Source organism: Ascaphus truei, chromosome 7 (genome assembly GCF_040206685.1).
Source record: "Ascaphus truei isolate aAscTru1 chromosome 7, aAscTru1.hap1, whole genome shotgun sequence".
In the NCBI taxonomy this organism is placed as follows: domain Eukaryota; kingdom Metazoa; phylum Chordata; class Amphibia; order Anura; family Ascaphidae; genus Ascaphus; species Ascaphus truei.
The window spans coordinates 40491413-40511225 of NC_134489.1; the positions used below are offsets into that span (position 1 = coordinate 40491413).

The following is a 19813-nucleotide window of genomic DNA, read 5'->3' on the forward strand; positions in this document are numbered from 1 at the left end:
GGGGGGCAGTGGATAGGAGGGGGGGGCAGTGGACAGTGACACACACACACACACACACACACACACACACACACACACACACACACACACACACACACACACACACACACACACACACACACACACACACCTCAGTTGATGCGCCCTTTCTTTAGTTCCGTTTGGCGCCGGAGGTGGGGAGCGACACCTACCTGTACTTCCGGGCGCCGCCACCGTCTGACTCGGCGCCGCGAGGGAGGAAGGGGGTCCGCCATCTTACGCGCCGCGTGGCAGCTGCGGGAAGCGAGGTGATTTGGAGCGGGGAGAGGTGATTTGGAGCGGGGAGAGGTGATTTGGAGCGGGGAGAGGTGATTTGGAGCGGGGAGAGGTGATGCCGCTGGGGAGGGGGAAGAGGTGATGCCGCTGGGGAGGGGGAAGAGGTGATGCCGCTGGGGAGGGGGAAGAGGTGATGCCGCTGGGGAGGGGGAAGAGGTGATTTGGAGAGGGGAGAGGTGTGTGTGTGTGTGTGTGTGTGTGTGTGTGTGTGTGTGTGTGTGTGTGTGTGTGTGTGTGTGTGTGTGTGTGTGTGTGTGTGTGTGTGTGTGTGTGTGTGTGTGTGTTATTTATTTTTTTGGACCTTTGGCCCGTCACTCCGCCTCAGGCCAATGAGAGGTGTGGGGGGCGGGCCAAGGGGGTGGTGTGAGTGTGTGAGGCCAATGAGAGGTGTGCGGGGGCGGGCGGGCCAAGGGACCAATGAGATTGCCGCTAGGGACACCGGACATCCAGCAGGCAGGCATGCATGCATGCATGCATGCAGGCAGGCAGGCAAACATACAGTGCTTTCACTAATATAGTATAAGATAGAAGAAATCCTGCGGGAGGTAAGCGGAGCACAGCAGAGCAAATGCAGGGGCTAAACACCAAAATGAATAAAAGTCCTTTATTGCATGATCGACATCATGGTAAGTGGTGAGTAAAAATCTCTATTATATACAGTATATATAAATAAAGTTATTACCATGGTGTTAAATAGTTTGTGGCACAGACGTGTTACACTCTGCATGTTACACATACTTGATGTTGGTATACACATAATTGAATTTTTGAAATGTGATGATACCCAACTACCTGGTCACCCCTACTTCTTCCCCCTCCCCAAGTTTATTATAAAAACTGGCACTCTCCTGTAATTGAGAACAAACGCCGTTCATGGCAGCACTTTGGACAGTGGGTCTAACAGGTTTGGAATCATGTCATGTTTAACAGATACATGTGTGAAGGTCACAATTTCACCGCTATCAAGATCCAGCCATCCATACGAGTGAGATTTGGGATTTCTGGAACATAAATAGTGCAAGTTCAATGGATACATTGTAATTTCACAGAATGAGTAAGCATTATAGTTTGCCAAACTACTAATAATTCTTACTAACGAGTATACCCCTTAATGAGAAAAACTCCATATATTTGAGTGAAACCTGACAGGTCTGATTGTCATGTTCAGTGTGGATTTTATCCTTAAAGTGGATGAGATAAAACACCCTTCAGAAAACCAGGTGTTTGTCTGCAAACTCTTCCGTGGAAATGACTGTATTGTTCCATGTATGCGCTTCACAGAACTTACTGAAAAACAAATCACCTAAAATCAAGGTTACACAACACGGCATCAGCAAAAATCCAGCAAGATAAACTGACCAGCACACGAAGGGAGATACAAAGACCTTTAATCCCGATCAGGCAATCAGCAAGAAGGGAACCAATGGCAAAGAGGAGGAGGTGGGACCAGCCGATACCTGCTCTGTATATAGAGAGGTTCTGCAACACAACTTGGACATCACAAAGTTCTACTGGATTGTGTCAAAGCTTCTATCACAGGTAAGAAATCTTTCTTTTCATGTATCGGGTATGGGGCTGGAACAGAACCAGTGGATCTGTACTGACCAAGTATATTACCTTCTATCTATATTTTATTGCAATATATATATTTTATTTCTGCTTTCTACCTACAATTCTATACCAAAAACATTACATTTTGCTTGTATTTTCGAAATGATTTTGGCTGATGAATGTTCTGGTGAATACAATGTGTAGTTACAGCTCCATCAGAGCGGCATTTTCTTTAAATGCCGATATAACGCACGTTTGGGGAATGTTCCAATCGCTCAACATATTTCCCATATTTATCTACAATTTTGGGAAACTTCAAATGAAAAGAGGTCACATGCCCCAAATTCGGAATTATGACACAATACTTACTATGTGACTCTTACTAAGTCTATCAAACACAGTATTTATTGAGGAGAAAATCCTATGAATGTCTGTGCTAAAGAATAATTTAATTGTTTCATTTTGTGAACAGTTTCTAGTTCAAAATAACAAAGCCACCGATAACGGAGACGCTGCCATATAAAGAGAGCTCTGCCAGTTGGTAGGGCACTACGGCACTATCTGAGGTGGCATGACATTTTCGGGCAGGACAATATATTTTGGCTTTTAACAGACTTCTTGATTATATTCATAGATTTTTTATATATATATATATATATATATATATATATATATATATATATATATATATATATATAGATTACAAGGTATACAAAACGTGTAATATAAAGTATGGAAATACATCAGAATGAATGCAGCCACCACAAGAGGAGACTGTTGGCAGCACACGTCTCAATTTCTCAAAAAAACAATATAATAGTTTATTACAGGTGGGTAAACAGAAGCTCGGGGAGATGAGGTGATATTTGCAATATCACACGCAAGTAGTTGGTGGAAGAGTCAGGAAAAAGTCACTCAACAGTCTGTATGTCAGCCCACCAGACCACCTCTGCCCCACGGCCAGAGTAACTGAGCAGCCCCCTAACAGTAACCTTGTGTGCGCTTACAGGTTCCTCGCTCGGTGCACATTACTGCAGACATGAAGGTCCTGGCTTTGGCTGTTCTGCTCATCGCTGTTAGCGGCTTAGAAGGTAAGATGTAGGGATATGTCTATGGGAGTCAAGATCCTGCTGCTAAAGGAAAGCAAGGTCATAGATTGATACCTTAGGAATCCTTGTGACATCTCAGAAACATATAAATGACCATCATCTCCTCAGGACATGTGCCCATCAAATCATTATGGGACAGAGGGGGTAAATACAGCACTGGCAGATACGACCAATATCTCTGGGGTTACCGGTGAGGGAGTCTTGTTCAGCCTAGATCCAGACATACCGATTCTCCTGCATAGTACAGATATATTCATTCTCTGTATTATATATATATAGCGTCAGTCAGTGTGTGCGCGTCAGTCAGTGTGTGCGCGTCAGTGTGTGCGTGCGTGCGTCAGTCAGTCAGTATGTGTGTGTGCGTAATTGTGTGTGTGTGTGTGTGTGCGTCAGTCAGTGTGCGTGCGTGCGTCAGTCAGTGTGTGTGTGTGCGTCAGTCAGTGTGTGTGTGCGTCAGTGTGTGTGTGTGTGTGCGTCAGTGTGTGTGTGTGTCAGTGTGCGTGAGCGTCAGTCAATGTGCGTGTGCGTCAGTGTGCGTGCGTGTGCGTCAGTCAGTGTGTGTGCGTCAGTCAGTGTGTGTGCGTGTGCGTCAGTCAGTGTGTGTGTGTGTGTGTGTGCGTCAGTCAGTGTGTGTGTGCGCGTCATTCAGTGTGTGTGTGTGCGCGTCATTCAGTGTATGTGAGTGTGCGCGTCAGTCAGTGTGTGTGTGCGTCAGTCAGTGTGTGTGTGCGTCAGCCAGTGTGTGTGTGCGTCAGTCAGTGTGTGTGTGCGTTAGTCAGTGTGTGTGCGTCAGTCAGTGTGTGTGCGTCAGTGTGTGTGTGTGCGTCAGTCAGTGTGTGTGTGCGTCAGTCAGTGGGTGTGTGTGCGTCAGTCATTGTGTTCGTCAGTGTGGCAGGACGGCCTGTAGCCGAGGTCAGGGAACAGTCCACACGTATAGTTTCAGGATAATGAAAACGTTCAGTGGCTTTATTTCTCCACAGCATACATAACATGCGGGTACACTGTCCCTTTAAACAAAACAAATCCTGTTCCACATTGGGAGGACTGACTAACACACCAGGCCTATCTAGCAGGCTGGCTGGCTAAACCATAACCAAACCGTAAGTGTCTTTTAAGCAGTCAGGAAAAACAAATGAACAAGTCTTACTTTGGTTGCAGTAGTTAGCTTGATGTATCCGTCTGGCTAGCAGCACATATAGCCGTGTGCTCTGGTCTAAGGCAGGCAGCTACTGCCAGTAACAACATCATCTTATACCTTGCTGCTTCTCACGTGTCAGCTTACATCCTGATTACCTAGCTTCCACCTGAGTTAACCCTAATGAGTGCTGGATGAAGCACTCAGACATATGTCTCCCAGGCATAACTGACAGGGGTTGACTTCACCCTGTCACATACATCCCCTGTTTGTGTGTGGCTAGTGTCCCACACGGCTGAAGCCCAACCCTCCACTCCTTCTCTTGACAAAAAATCAGCATTTCCATGGTCCTTTCCAGGTCTATGCTGAATATCAAAAGAGAAGGGTTGGAGGGCCATGTACCACCTGGTCAACCTTGAGTTTGTGTCCTTCATGGTGTTTAACCACTTCAAGGGCGCATGGTCAGTGACCAGGGTGAAGTGTACTCCGGTGACATAATGTCTCAAGGCCTCAATTGCCCATTTTACAGCGAGGCACTCCTTCTCAATGACGGAATACCTCACTTCCCTTGGGAACAGCTTCCGGCTGATGAACAGTATGGGGTGTTCAACACCATCAAATTGCTGGGATAGCACTGCTCCCAGTCCTACCTCTGAGGCATCCGTCTGGATGATGAAGGGCTCTTTAAAATCTGGGCTCTGAAGAGCGGGGCCCTCTGACAGGCACTTTTTAGCATGTCAAAGGCGTCTTGGCACTCCCAAGACCATTTAACTTGGGTCGGGGCACTCTTTTTTGTCAGATCTGTTAGGGGTGCAGAAATTTCTGAAAAATTGGGGATAAACCGTCTGTAATACCCTACTAACCCCAAAAGGGAGCGGACCTGTGTCTTTGTCTGTGGGGTGGGGACTTCCTTTATGGCGGCCACCTTGCTAGCTAGTGGCCTTACTATCCCTCCCCCAACGGCATAGCCCAAGTATTTTGTAGTGGATTTACCCAGGGCACATTTTTTTGGGATTTGCAGTGATCCCTGCTTCTCTTAAGGATGTTAGGACTGCCCTTAACCTTTTTATATGAGACTGCCAGTGTCTGCTATAGATGACAATGTCATCCAAGTAGGCCGTGGCATATGCCCTATGGAGTCATAGTACCTTGTCCATTAACCTTTGGAACGTGGCTGGAGCCCCATGTAACCCAAATGGCATAGTGACGAATTGGTATAAACCGAGAGGGGTGGCGAAGGCAGTTTTGCATTTGGATTCTTCCACTAGAGGCATCTGCCAATATCCTTTCGTGAGATCTAGGGTGGAGATATACTCTGCTTTACCAAGCGAGTCAAGCAATTCATCCACCCTAGGCATTGGGTATGCATCAAATCTGGATACAGCATTTACCTTTCGCAGATCCACGCAAAACCTCACCTTCCCATCTGGTTTAGGGACCAACACTATAGGGCTACACCATTCGCTGTGGGACTCCTCGATCACGCCCAATTCCAACATGTCTATTATCTCCCTCTCTACCAGGTCTTTTCGGCCCTCTGGCAATCTATAGGGACGGGACCGTACTTTTACGCCAGGTTCTGTCTCAATCCTATGGGGCACTAAATCAGTTTGCCCTGGCAGCTCAGAAAAAACATCTGGGAACTGGTCACATAATTCTTGTAGGTCTGACCTTTGTTCCGTTGTTAACTGCCCTCCCATGGGGACCTGATGGTCATTGTACGTACTACCCATTGGAAGTTGTGGACCCAAATCCGTCTCTCCTTCCCGAGGGTGGATGAACAGCGATCTCATCGTTTTCCAGGGTTTCAGGAGGTTTGCGTGGTAGATTTGTTTACCCTTCCTGGACCCGGGTTGAGAGATCTCATAGTTCACCTCCCCGGTGCGGCGGAGAACTTGGAAAGGACCCTGCCACTTCGCAAGGAGTTTACTCTCGGATGTCGGCAGTAGTAGCATCACTTGGTCCCCAGGTTGCAAGACCCTCAAGCGAGCATTTTGGTTGTACTGCCTTTCTTGACGTTCTTGAGCAGATTGGAGGTTTTCCTTAGCAAACCGACCTATCATGTCTAGGCTGTTTCTAAGGTCTATGACATACTGAAGGGTATTCTTGGAGTGGGAGGACTCCTCCTCCCAGGATTCCTACAGTAGGTCAAGAATACCCCGAAGTTGGCGTCCATATAGGAGCTCAAACGGGGAGAAGCCTGTGGATGATTGGGGAACTTCTCGTACCGCAAACAACAGGAAAGGGAGAAGTTCATCCCAAGCTCGCTTTTCAGTGTCCACAAATTTTCTAAGCATGGTTTTTAAAGTACGGTTAAACCTCTCTACCAATCCATCAGTCTGAGGATGGTAGACTGAGGTCCTGACGGATTTTACCTCCAATAACTTCAGGACATCCTGCATTAAGTTTGCCATGAAATTTGTTCCCTCCTCAGTTAACATTACTTGGGGCAGTCCTACCCTAGAGAACAGTTCTAACAGCCTGTGAGCAACCTGTTTAGCAGTGGCTGATCTCAGAGGGAAGGCCTCATGATTTCTGGTGGCATAATCTACAACAACGAATATAAATTTATGTCCCTTCGCAGAGGGTTCTAAAGGTCCGACTAGATCTACCCCAATTCTCTCGAATGGGACGGCTACCAAGGGCAGAGGGACCAAGGGAGCTGGCTTCTGTCCTTTTTGGCTAGTTAACTGGCATTCAGGACATGTCTCACATAGTTTCATGATGTCACCATGTATGCCTGGCCAGTAAAACCGGGACGAGATGCGGTCCGTGGTCTTATCTCTGCCCAAATGACCACCCCATGGGAGATGCTACACGCAAAAGGAACCCGCACAGCTAGTGTTAGACCACAGTGAGGTGCTGACTGGATGGAGACGTGATAATATCATACAGAAGAAAAAGGACCCAGTCTTGCAGCACTCAATCACTCGGAATGTAATGTTGTAAATTTAAAATATACTTTATTGATAACCTTGAATAAAAAATAGGGGGTTAAAACGTAATTAAATGATGATAAACAGCTCGTGACTGTATCCTATATACCCCACCTACGGTAAGGTGGGTAGGTGTAAATAGAATCCCTAATAAATATTGGGGATCAAGCGCTACGGATAGTAGCTACCTAAAAATATAGGAAAAAGGAGCCTCTGAGAGCCCACTTGAAGACACTCTCCTTGCGAGTGTATCCAGGCGTATGATACGTACTAAATTGATACACTGAGGATAGGTACAATATTTAGTATGGCATAATGTGCGCTTGGTTAGACCTATATGATGTCTGTCCCTGATATAGATATGCGCTGTGTGAGCCAGGTCTATGGTGAGAACCTGTGTAGCCCCCACTATTGATCATAGGTGCAGGCTCATGGACATACTGCGTAGAAAGATACAGGATAGTATGGCATTGGCTAAGGCATAAAATAATCCTCTAGACACCTAAACTGTAGGTGAGGTAGGTTGTTGTTGCCCCCCTACGTGCCCTGAAGAAGCGTTCACTACGTGAAACGCGCGCGTCGGCAGTTTACCTCCTGCACACGCGGGAAGCTCATTTATTTAAAATGCAGCAGCATTCTGATATTCATCAGCGTCTGTGTACATCCTAAGCTTCCCTGCCTGTGCATGTTACATGGGATCGCGCTATATAACACTATCGCGGGATCCTCCAGCCAGAGGGGCTATTGAGTTGCTCACCTTCAGACAGGCAAGTCCTCGAGCACATCAGCGCTGATATAACCAGGACCAGCGCTGATGTAGGGGACTGTGCGTTATTAGTTAGTTCCTCCACTTGGTTACAGATACAGGTCATCTGATCTTTGAGAGGGAGGGTGGTGCGCTTATGGGTTTCACTTACTAAACCCTGGTTCAACCATCCTTACACCACACTCCTTTGAGCTGAACATTTGGCTTTATATTATATATTAACCCTTTATCTGCTGAACAGCAATGCAGGGGGTTACAGCCTACAACATCACATTCATTGATTAGTGCTAACCCTCCTGTGCCGCTGCATACACGTTGGAAGTTGCCTTTATGCCATAATTCACCCTTTGTGCGCAGCACAGTATCACGCTCACGTCAGGGTATTTGCATATATATACCTAGTATCTGCATCTGGCTCCTTATACAGCGTCCATTGGGCAGCAACAGCAGATAACACTGACAACCTATATTGACACGAGTTAAGGTTTACCCTGGTCAACAACAACCTACCTCACCTACAGTTTAGGTGTCTAGAGGATTATTTTATGCCTTAGCCAATGCCATACTATCCTGTATCTTTCTACGCAGTATGTCCATGAGCCTGCACCTATGATCAATAGTGGGGGCTACACAGGTTCTCACCATAGACCTGGCTCACACAGCGCATATCTATATCAGGGACAGACATCATATAGGTCTAACCAAGCGCACATTATGCCATACTAAATATTGTACCTATCCTCAGTGTATCAATTTAGTACGTATCATACGCCTGGATACACTCGCAAGGAGAGTGTCTTCAAGTGGGCTCTCAGAGGCTCCTTTTTCCTATATTTTTAGGTAGCTACTATCCGTAGCGCTTGATCCCCAATATTTATTAGGGATTCTATTTACACCTACCCACCTTACCGTAGGTGGGGTATATAGGATACAGTCACGAGCTGTTTATCATCATTTAATTACGTTTTAACCCCCTATTTTTTATTCAAGGTTATCAATAAAGTATATTTTAAATTTACAACATTACATTCCGAGTGATTGAGTGCTGCAAGACTGGGTCCTTTTTCTTCTGTATGATATCACCCCATGGGAGAGTATGGGCTAGAGTGAACACTGTTTTAATCAACCCTTTAGGGACTAGCATCTGTCGAATGAACTCCCCTGTTTGTGTAACCTTATTCACACGATATAGAATGTCATTTAACAGTTCAAAATGTGGAAACACTCTTACACCTTGTTCGTCCATTATCTTGTTGTTGACCTGTACCACCTTCTCATATTGTCTAGCCAGAGCTGGGTCTTCCCTCTGCCTCTGATGGAAGTCAGGAAGATCCAGGTCTGGCAAAATTCCCGTATCTATCTGTTTCCCACCCTGGTCATCTCCGGCCATGACCTGCAGTCCTTTGGGCTGACTAATGTTAATAAGAGTCCCAGCCTTTCTTAACCAGTCCTCTTTCTCCGCACGTCTCTGTTTACGTGTCTTTGGGACGTGGTGTCTACGGGGGGAAATCTCTGGGGAAAAAGGAAACAAGTCTCCGGGCTTCTCCGGTACCAAAGAAGTAGGCTCCGTAGGAGTAGGGGCCAACAATGTTTCGAAGTAGGGCCAGTCTCGGCCAAGTAGAACAGGAGCAGGTAGCCAGGGAGCAACTCCCACTAGTAGGCTAGCCTCTTGATCCCTGATACGCAGTAGAATGTTCGCCGTCGGGTATCTCTTTGTATCCCCATGGATACACTCGATATTCCAAGGAGAGTCATAGGATAGTCTGTTGCTTGGAATTAGGCCCTCTAGGATCAGGGTTTTTCCAGATCCCGAGTCCAGCATGGCTTTTACTATTTTCCCCTCCAGAGATGCTGGGACTAACCACGGATTGTGGTCCCCTCGGAGAGAAGCTGTGGCAGTGGTTCTGCCATATGAACAGTCCATCTCATCATCTCATGAGTCCGCAAACTCGGTCGTCAGCGGAAGCTCTCGACGGGGTTGGTGTTTGGACTTCTCCGCTGTTGGATGGGATCCTCCCTTCTGGTTGGTGGTGGTATCCTCTCCACCGGATGGGTGACGGAAGTCCAGGTTCTCGGGGAATACAGTGGGTAGCGGCCTCCCTTGAGTGATCCAATGGCCTCTGACCCGGGACGGGCGTCTCTGCGGGAGTTTGTACCAGGAACCCTCCGAGATGGGAAAGGGTCTTCCGATCGGGTTGACTGGATCTCCCGAGCTGGCGGGTTGTAGACCCCTCGATTGTCTGCTCTACTGCCTCTGGTATCACCGGAAGCAACTGGTGTTTGCATGGACCGTTCCCCGCTATCCTGTTGGGTGTCGTCACCAAGGAAGTTTTCCACCAGCGGACCGCTGAATCCAGGGAAAATGCAGCGTGTCTTTTTACCCAGGAGCGGGAGGAGGGGGGCAGTATCTGTATGAACTGCTCGAGCACAAACTGTTCAAGGATCTCTGCTTTGGTATGCTTCTCCGGTTGTATCCACCTGGTACATAAGTCTACTAAGCAGTGGGCTACGACCCAGGGTCTGTCTCTGTTTGTATATTTGACTGTCCAGAATCATTGTCGGTAGGTCTCTGGAGTGAGGCCTAGGCGATCCAGAATAGCAGCCTTTAATTGTTGATAGTCCATGGCCTCGTCTGCTGGAAGAGCCTGGTAGGCTGCCTGAGCTTCTCCTATGAGGAGTGGAGCCAGAGTCGTTACCCAGCGATCAACTGTCCAGCCGTGGGCCGTGGCTACCCTTTCAAAAGTGAGGAGAAATGCCAATGGGTCGTTGGTTGGCTTCATTTTAGGCAGCATCACCGGTGGGTTATTTGGAATCTCTGGTCTGCCTGGGGCTGGGCCCTCGACTAGCAGTTGGAGTAGCTTTTCCTCCTGCCGGGCCTGTTGCTCATCATGCTGGGCATGTCTCTCAGCTTGCTGGGCCTGCCATTCTATTTGCTGGGCCTGTTGCTAAGCTTGTTTCTCTGCTAGCTGGAGCTGTTGCTCAAGGAACTGAGAAAAAAATTTCTCCATTTTTTTTTTGTGTGGCCCTTGAGATACAGGGGCCGTCCGACTTCCCACTTCTGACACCACCTGTGGCAGGACGGCCTGTAGCCGAGGTCAGGGAACAGTCCACACGTATAGTTTCAGGATAATGAAAACGTTCAGTGGCTTTATATCTCCACAGCATACATAAGATGCGGGTACACTGTCCCTTTAAACAAAACAAATCCTGCTCCACATTGGGAGGACTGACTAACACACCAGGCCTATCTAGCAGGCTGGCTGGCTAAACCATAACCAAACCGTAAGTGTCTTTTAAGCAGTCAGGAAAAACAAATGAACAAGTCTTACTTTGGTTGCAGTAGTTAGCTTGATGTATCCGTCTGGCTAGCAGCACATATAGCCGTGTGCTCTGGTCTAAGGCAGGCAGCTACTGCCAGTAACAACATCATCTTATACCTTGCTGCTTCTCCGGTGTCAGCTTACATCCTGATTACCTAGCTTCCACCTGAGTTAACCCTTATGAGTGCTGGATGAAGCACTCAAACATATGTCTCCCAGGCATAACTGATAGGGGTTGACTTCACCCTGTCACAGTCAGTGTGTGTGTGTGCGTCAGTGTGTGTGCGTCAGTCAGTGTGTGTGTGTGCGCGTCAGTCAGTGTGTGTGTGTGTGCGCGTCAGTGTGTGTGTACACCAGTCAGTGTGTGTGCTGCAGTCAGTGTGTGTGTGTGCGCGTCAGTAAGTGTGTGTGTGTGTGTGTGTGTGTGTGCGCGTCAGTGTGTGTGTGTGTGTGCGTCAGTCAGTGTGTGTGTGTGTGTGTCAGTGGGTGTGTGTGCGTCAGTCAGTGGGTGTGTGCGTCAGTCAGTGGGTGTGTGCGTCAGTCAGAGGGTGCGAGTCTGTGTGTGCGCGTCAGTCAGTGGGTGTGTGCGTGCATCAGTGTGTGTGTGTGCGCACGTCAGTCGATGTGTTTGTGTGTGCGCGTCAGTCGATGTGTGTGTGTGCGCGCGTCAGTCGATGTGTGTGTGTGTGCGGCAGTCAGTGTGTGTGTTTGTCAGTCAGTCTGTGTTTGTGTGTCAGTCAGTGTGTGTGTGTGTGTGTGTGTGTGTGTGTTTCAGACAGGCAGTTCGTGTGTCAGTCAGTTTGTTGTTGTTTGCCCCCCTCTGCTTTTTCCTCTGCCCTGCCGCGAAGGGGAGGTGGTTATTGATAGCTGCTCGCGCTCCCGGCTTCCCGGCCTGGCCGCTGGTCCTGGGGGGGGAGTGAGGGAGTTGATACCTGCTGGCACCACCTCAGCCGCGGGGGGGCTTTGGTGATACCTGCTAGCGCTCCTGGTCCGGCCGCGGGTGGGGGGGATGAGGAGGAACCTGGCTGCTGGCGCTCCCGGTCCGGCCTCGGGTGGGGGTGGGGGAATGAGGAGGTTCCTGGCTGCTGGCGCTCCCGGTGGTAATATGTGAGGCGGCGTCGGTTACTCGGCGGTGTGAGCTTTGCGGGAGACGTCGTGTCGTGAGGTGGAGGAGGGGTGGCGTTTGAGGTGAGGCTGAGCCGCCAAGGAACGGGCAGCGTGGGTAGCGGTGAAGAGGCTGGGGTTTGCTGCGGGTGTGAGGGGGGGGAATGTGGGGAGAGGAGAGGTGAGGCAGCGGCGGCGGCACTGAGGAGCAGGCAGCATTGGTAGCTGTGTCGGCGGTGGGTGAGTGTGACCAATGAGGCGTGCGGGGCGGGGCTGGTCCACGGACCAATCTGATTGGCCTTTGGGACAGCACATACGTTTTCAAAAATATAGATATATACACATATATACACACACACACATATACACACACACACCTTGTAGATTGCAGAACTGCCTCTATAAGAAGTAATTGAGGATGCTGAAAAGCCTTGCAGTGTCTCTCCATAACGCCGCCTCTTTTCTCCTCCGCAGCTGGTGTTGTGAAGAGGGAGGTCCCAAATCGGGACCAGTTAGCCCAGATGTTCCAGTCCTGGGCTGAGATCATCAAATCCAGCACACAGGACTGGGTGTCCAAGGCCCAGACCCAGGACCTGCAGTCTCAGGTTGGGTAAGTGTCATGGTAACCCCCTAACGGTGCACTGGTATAGGCTTCTGAGCGCACACAGGGTAAGCCGCATCATGTGATTAAAACCCTATAGAGATCAGGCTGCAGCCAGGTGAAATGTCTCCACCCCAAAACACCTGCTGTTCCCCTAAAGCTTGTGTTTTATTTAGTTAGAATATGTCTGACGGGGGGGAAACTCGCCCCCATACGGGCAAACCCAAGGAAGGGAAGGGTTGAGGTAGGGAGGGAAAATAAGAAGAGGGGGAAATGAATGCTCTGCGATATCCCAAGCCAACCAACCAAACAATCAACCATTTAATCCACCTGGAGTTCAACCAAACAAAGACCAGATCACGGAAAAGCCTGACTAGAAGAAAAGTTTTAGGTTTTCTATTAAGTAAGTTTACTTCTGAATTATATAAAATGGGTGATGGCAGGTGATACATCCAGTACAACACCTAACATATACCTAGAATATAATAGAAAACAAGAGGACTAAATCAGAATGATAAATAATGGTGCAGAAACGACAGAACTAAAAGAAGCCCTAACCTTGCATTGAACCTCTTTAGTAAATAAGAATGTTGCCCAAAAGGGAAATTTGAAATGTTGATGTGTCAATCATGTACTGTTTTTTCAAGTATATTTGTATCCACCCAAATAAAAAATATTTAAAAGGAAGATGTCTGATAGCTTTCAAATTTAGGTTGAATAAACTAATTGTATAGAACAATGACAAATATCCTGGTTTGTACATTTGTATTTTGTATCAGTTGTATATAGGGTTACCAGATGGCTTGTCCAAAAATACTGGACACAACGTTAAAAGATGCAAGACCCCCCCAAATACATATAAAAAATATACCCCCCCCCCCAATACATATAAAAAATACCCCTATGCCCCCCAATACATATAAAAAATACCCCGCAATACATAAAAAAATACCCCCACCTCCCCAATACATATAAAGTACCCCCACCCCCAATACATATATAAAAAATACACCCCCAATTCATATAAAAAATACCCCAACCCCCCCCCCCCAATACATAGAAATTATACCCCCATCCTCAATACATATAAAAATCAGACTTACCTTGGGGTGGGTCTCAGGTCGGGCCCGGTAGTTGCTGGGGGGCCGGTGGCTGCGGGGTGGGGGGTGGGCCGGTGGCTGTGGGTTGGGGGGTGGGCCGGTGGCTGGGGGATGGGGGGGTCAGTGGTAGCGGGTGGGCCATTGCTGCGGGGGGGGGGCAGTGGGTCGGTGGCTGTGGAACGGGGGTGGGGCGGTGGCTGCGGGGGGCCCGGCGGCCAGTCACAGCAGTTGCCGCCGGCCCCGGCTTTCCCCCGCTGCAGGCTTTTCCCTCACTGTCTGTCCCATGCCGAGGTGTCTGCTACTGACGTCATGTGCGCCGGTTCTCCCTCTCACGCCGGCGCACCGGAAGCTTCGCCCGCGCGTCAGCACAAGACGCGGGACAGACAGTGACGGAGAAGCCTGCAGAAGGGGAGAGCCGTGGTCGGCGGCAACGGCTGTGACAGGCCGCCGGGCCCCCCGCTGCCACCCTGCGTTCAGAGAGAGGTAATACCGGACACATATGTCCGGTATTACCTTCCATTTTATACCAGACGCAGGGGCAAAATACCGGGCTGTACAGTTCAAAACCGGACACCTAGCAACCCTAGTTGTATACTGGTTTGAATACAGTGTTACAATCAGTGGTGGAGTTACGTATAATACATCAGCTCCAGTTTAGGGCCTCAGAGCTTGATACTAAGATTTTTTTTTTTCAATACCTATAATATATTTGAGGTTCCCGTAAATCCAAAGTGTCTATTCACACTAAAAATAAATTAGAATAAAATCAATAATGGTTAAAGTCTTAAGCAACAAAACTTGAATGTACGTTAAAAGCAGCGTAGTATATGTCAGGTAGAGAAAAGCCAGACCCCAGCGACTCAACAATATTCCACAGAACAGAATGGTTTAGTTCAGGGGTGGCCAACTCCAGTCCTCACGGGCCTCCAACAGGTCAGGTTTTCAGGATATCCCTGCTTCAGCACAAGTGGCTCAATCAGTGGCTCAGTCTTTGACTGAGCCACTGATTGAGCCACTTGTGCTGAAGCAGGGATATCCTGAAAAACCTGACCTGTTGGAGGCCCGTGAGGACTGGAGTTTCCCTCCCCTGATTAGTTAGTTCTTTTCTTCGACTTCATACCCACAGTTCCGGTTCTGTTGAAGTGCTCGGAACGGACTCCCACACCTCCTTTCATCATGAGGCGAACTCCACACAGTTCGCAGTAGTTACCCTCTCCTGCCCCCTCCTGGCTATTTGATGGTTAGACATTTTTTGGTTTGTCTTCAAATTATGTTTTCTGCTTAGTTTGCCGCCAACCTTTGTGAGGATAGCATGAGACTAGTGTGAGGGTAGGGTGAGGATAGCGTGAGGATAGCGTGAGCATAGCGTGAGCATAGCGTGAGCATAGAGTGAGCATAGCGGTGAGACTAGTGTGAGGATAGCGTGAGCATAGCGTGAGCATAGCGTGAGCATAGCGTGAGCATAGCGTGAGCATAGCGGTGAGCATAGCGGTGAGCATAGCGGTGAAACTAGTGTGAGGATAGCGTGAGGATAGCGGTGAGGATAGCGGTGAGGATAGCGGTGAGGATAGCGGTGAGCATAGAGTGAGCATAGCGGTGAGACTAGCGTGAGCATAGCGGTGAGACTAGTGTGAGGATAGAGTGAGGATAGCGTGAGGATAGCGGTGAGCATAGAGTGAGCATAGCGGTGAGACTAGTGTGAGGATAGAGTGAGGATAGCGTGAGCATAGCGGTGAGACAAGCGTGAGGATAGCGTGAGCATAGCGTGAGCATAGCGGTGAGACTAGTGTGAGGATAGCGTGAGCATAGAGTGAGCATAGCGGTTAGACTAGCGTGAGGATAGCGTGAGCATGGCGTGAGCATAGCGGTGAGACTAGTGTGAGGATAGAGTAAGGATAGAGTGAGGATAGCGTGAGGATAGCGTGAGGATAGCGGTGAGCATAGAGTGAGCATAGCGGTGAGCATAGAGTGAGCATAGCGGTGAGACTAGTGTGAGGATAGAGTGAGGATAGCGTGAGGATAGCGTAACGATAGCGGTGAGCATAGAGTGAGCATAGCGGTGAGACTAGTGTGAGGATAGCATGAGGATAGCGTGAGGATAGCGTGAGGATGGCGTGAGGATAGCGTGAGCATAGCGTGAGCATAGCGGTGAGACTAGTGTGAGGATAGCGTGAGCATAGCGGTGAGACTAGTGTGACGATAGCGTGAGCATAGCGTGAGCATAGCGTGAGCATAGAGTGAGCATAGGGAATAACACGCTATTTATTTGTAAACATGAATTTGAGATCATATAATCTGGCAAATGTATATTTTTTCCCCTTTATTTTATTTCGCGCTAATATTGCGTCTATTTTTAATTTTGATGATAACCAATTGCCCAGGAGAAAGGTCTCTCCGAGGCTAAGGAGGATACCCATCGCATTTTGTGCACAGAAAGCGAGAAGCTTTGTAACTTATCATTTGATATCATCAATAAATTTGCTTTCCAAAAACCAAGAGAAAAAATAATGTTTTACATTTTTAAATCAGTTTTCAATTTATTCAAATTATTTTCTGTCAAGAAAGTCTTCCCATGTAATTATTCAAATAAAATGCATTCATTTGTATTAATCATTCCTTCTACAATATTATTATTGTAGGGGCCTTATCTTTATCATAGTTTAGGGCTTCGAGAAGTCTTAATCCGGCCCTGATTACAATACACAGTATACTTAGCACTTGGCCCTTCGGTGTCAGGTGCCCGGCTTAGCTAACTCTATATTATAACATTGTAACGTTAGTGTCACCTACCTATTGTGGGATAAGATTGTGCGGGGGTCCTGGAAGTGAAGATGTCACATCTAATAGACTCAGGACCTGTGTAATCTAGCTGAGCTCCATGCTGAGGTCTCTAGTCCTTCTGTGTAACTGCAAAGATTTTTGTTATTAATTATACATAAATGAATTCATTAAACTCTGAATCAACATATTATTACTGTGAAACGATATCATTAATGTCATACTGTCATTAAGTATATGTTCTCCATATCATTAATTATATGTTTACTTATATCATAAAAACATTAGTGAAATCAACTTGATATAATGATTTCATTAGTGATATGATCTCTATATCATGTTATTAGTAAGATGAGCTCTATATCATGACATCATTCGTGATATGAACTCCATGTCATGACATAATTAATGATATGAACTCCATGTCATGACATCACTAGTGATGTGAACTCTATATCATGACATAATTAGTGATATGAGCAATATTTTTTCTTCTCCACAGAGCATACTATGAACAAACAAAAGCCCAGGTGGAACCCATCATGTCCGAGCTGGAGAAATGTTTGAAGGACATCATAGAATCTACCAGGAAAGCCATTGCCTAAGGAACCTTTTACAGGGGCGATATGCTGGAAATCACCCCATAAGCCCCCTCCCACCCGCTGCCTTAGGCTGAGTCCATAGAGGGGGAAGCCGCGCTCCTCCGCGCTGACACTCGCCTGCTCTGTCAGGCGCAATTCCATGGACTGGCAGGCGAGCCAGCGTGCGCGATCGGGAGGCGGGGCAGTGACGTTGCTGGGCCAATAGCCCGGAAAGCACCAACGTGACGTCATGACGCTACTTCGCGCTGATTGGGTGTTTTCAGCCGACAGCGCGCTGAAAAACAGTTTCGGCTGTCGGCTGAAAATCCCTGCGCCTCAGCACGCCTGCGGACGCTCGCGGGAGCCCCCTCAAGACAGCCTCATTGAGGATGACGGGACTCATCGCGGAGCGTCCGCACGGCTCAGCGCGGCTTCTCTTCTATGGACCCAGCCTTACCGTTTGTCAGTCGTCTCTCTTCCTTGTGTAATTAAATAAAAACATTGTTATTACCACAATAAAGCTACTTTTCTTATTTACAACCCTAAACTTGTAACCCTTCTTTATCTTTAAGGAAAGCGGAATCTGTATAAAAAAAAAGTCTCTCCCTCCATCTGTGTACAGCACGGTGTACATGGCAGTGGCTATATAAATAAAAATATACATACATAAAAAGACCATAAACCTTTAAATGCATCGATCGAAAAGTCCAGCCTTGTGCTTAAAAGGACGGCGTCCTCTCCTGGAAGTATAAACAGGGCCTGGAATAATATTCCTCATGCAGCGTAGAGTATCGTGTTGGTGCTATATAAAGTATTATTAAAATATTATTTCAAGGCTGATTCAGGGACCATGCAGGGAGAGCCTTGGTAATTATATGCCTGGACTATAACCCCACAGACGTAAATCATTCTACAACAGTCTACGTGCGATAAAAGGAGAATATAATGCTTCCCAGATACGCGCACTTATCTCTGAGCATTGGCTTTATAACCAGGAATGTCTGTCTGTTTATGCGAATACGGGATCCATACATCCTCCTACGCACTGTACATTCGCTATAAAACCATAGCGTGTATATAAGTGTAACCCCCCCCCCCCCTCCGTTGAAATTACTATTTTTCATATGAGGTGCCCACTCTGTCATCCAGAGTGGGCGTAGGTTAGAGGCTCCCGTACACCTCCCATGTAACTATGGTGACTGTGATGTCACCATGGCCTATAAATATTGGTGGTGGGGGTTTAAGAACTTAGACCAGCGGTGCGCTAGATTTTTGCGGGCGGTTGCAGAGGTCCCGCACTCTTCCCCAAGGCATTTAAATTAAATGCCGGGGGACCGCGCGAGGCCTCTGCAAATACACTTACCAAGGTTCAGAAGCTTGGTATCAGGATTTGGCACGGCAACGCGCGTCAGGGGTCATGTGACATGGTTGCCACGGTAACGTGATGTCACACGACCCCACGGCATCATATGACGCTGCGCTAGGTAAGGTTCGGGGGGCACTCTAGCTGAGGAGAGCAGGCAAGGAAGCGCCGCAAATAAAGTTTGCGCGCCCCTGCCTTAGACCCCAGGAGCATCCCACATACCAACAGGGAGGAAGAAGGTGGTGGGATATGTTTAATGTTCAGTGAGTAATTGTATGGAGTCCTCTTTATTATTTAAGTTCTTTTTTTCCCCTCCTTAAATTATAAAAATGTCACACGCTGCAGATTGATGAGGGGAAGGGTGACGGATACGCCCAGAAGGTGGGCTTTCAGTATGTTTCAATGAAAGAGGTTTAGAATATAAGCCATGCAATTGAAATATGATAATTTAACAGAAGAGTGACTTATCCCAACCAGACACGTGAATTCTCATCTTTCCTGCTCCAGTGACCTCTTTGGAAGAATCATTCTGCATGTTATGTGGTAACATAGGATTTCTCTTTTGTTTATCCTTTTATTTTGAAGAAACTGTCTGCATGAATTGTACTGTATGGTTTTGTAATAGTCTTTTTCTGGGAACTAAGCACTCTACTATGTTGCACAGTATAATAAATCTAAAATTGAACAAGTAACCCTTTGGGCTCTGATTGAACTGTTGCATGCCTTGTAGAGCGTAAATTACATTTTCGGACACATTTTGCTACATCAGATGTGCGCGTTAAAGCAGCAGTCCAAGCTGCCGTTTTTTTTTTTTTTTACATTTCCCCCCAACCCCTTTAATATGTGCATCAATACAATCCACACAATGATCAGTAATTAGCTAAGTTGCAGATCGATCCGTTCTCCTGTGATCGATCAGCGAAGATTCGGCTCGGGGTTCATTAAATGGCTGTCAGTGCAGAAAAGGACCAAAGATGCAAAGCTCTGTGGGGAAGATCATGTGACCAGGCAGTCACTAGATACAATTGGTGCACTGCTAGAGAGAGGGCAGGGCTCAAAAAGGGGTGTGCCAGAGCCTGTTTCAGAAGAGGAAGGGGGTGCGAATTTGTAAGTGGTTGCTATAGAAACAAAAAATGCTTGTTCCATTATAATAC

The 19813-nt window shown here is 47.6% G+C and overlaps 2 protein-coding genes across 6 annotated transcripts in view; one reads left to right on the forward strand and one right to left on the reverse strand.

The window, feature by feature from the left end:
* Nucleotides 1–19813, reverse strand: part of LOC142499070 (gonadotropin-releasing hormone II receptor-like) — an 85034-nt gene that overhangs the window by 62819 nt on the left and 2402 nt on the right. For 4 of the 5 annotated variants that reach the window (XM_075607893.1, XM_075607894.1, XM_075607892.1 and 1 more), the window contains one exon: nt 16728–16844. The gene's annotated coding sequence lies outside the window, so the exon portion shown is untranslated. Of the gene's footprint in view, nt 1–15057; nt 15292–16727; nt 16845–19813 lie in introns of those variants that run through there. The other variant, XM_075607895.1, reaches the window with a different exon arrangement.
* Nucleotides 1709–17843, forward strand: LOC142499074 (apolipoprotein A-II-like). Its single transcript, XM_075607900.1, has 4 exons — nt 1709–1854; nt 2876–2957; nt 12711–12846; nt 17218–17843. The coding sequence occupies exons 2-4, from the start codon at nt 2906–2908 to the stop codon at nt 17318–17320; spliced, it is 291 nt and encodes a 96-aa protein (XP_075464015.1). The 5' UTR covers nt 1709–1854; nt 2876–2905; the 3' UTR covers nt 17321–17843.

What these genes read in the sequence shown, in the direction of transcription:
- LOC142499074 (XM_075607900.1), top strand. Translation starts at nt 2,906, where the DNA reads ATGAAGGTCCTGGCTTTGGCTGTTCTGCTCATCGCTGTTAGCGGCTTA. An exon ending in CGCTGTTAGCGGCTTAGAAG is followed by an intron (nt 2,958 to 12,710) that starts GTAAGATGTAGG and finishes TCTCCTCCGCAG; the next exon opens with CTGGTGTTGTGAAGAGGGAG. An exon ending in GACCTGCAGTCTCAGGTTGG is followed by an intron (nt 12,847 to 17,217) that starts GTAAGTGTCATG and finishes TCTTCTCCACAG; the next exon opens with AGCATACTATGAACAAACAA.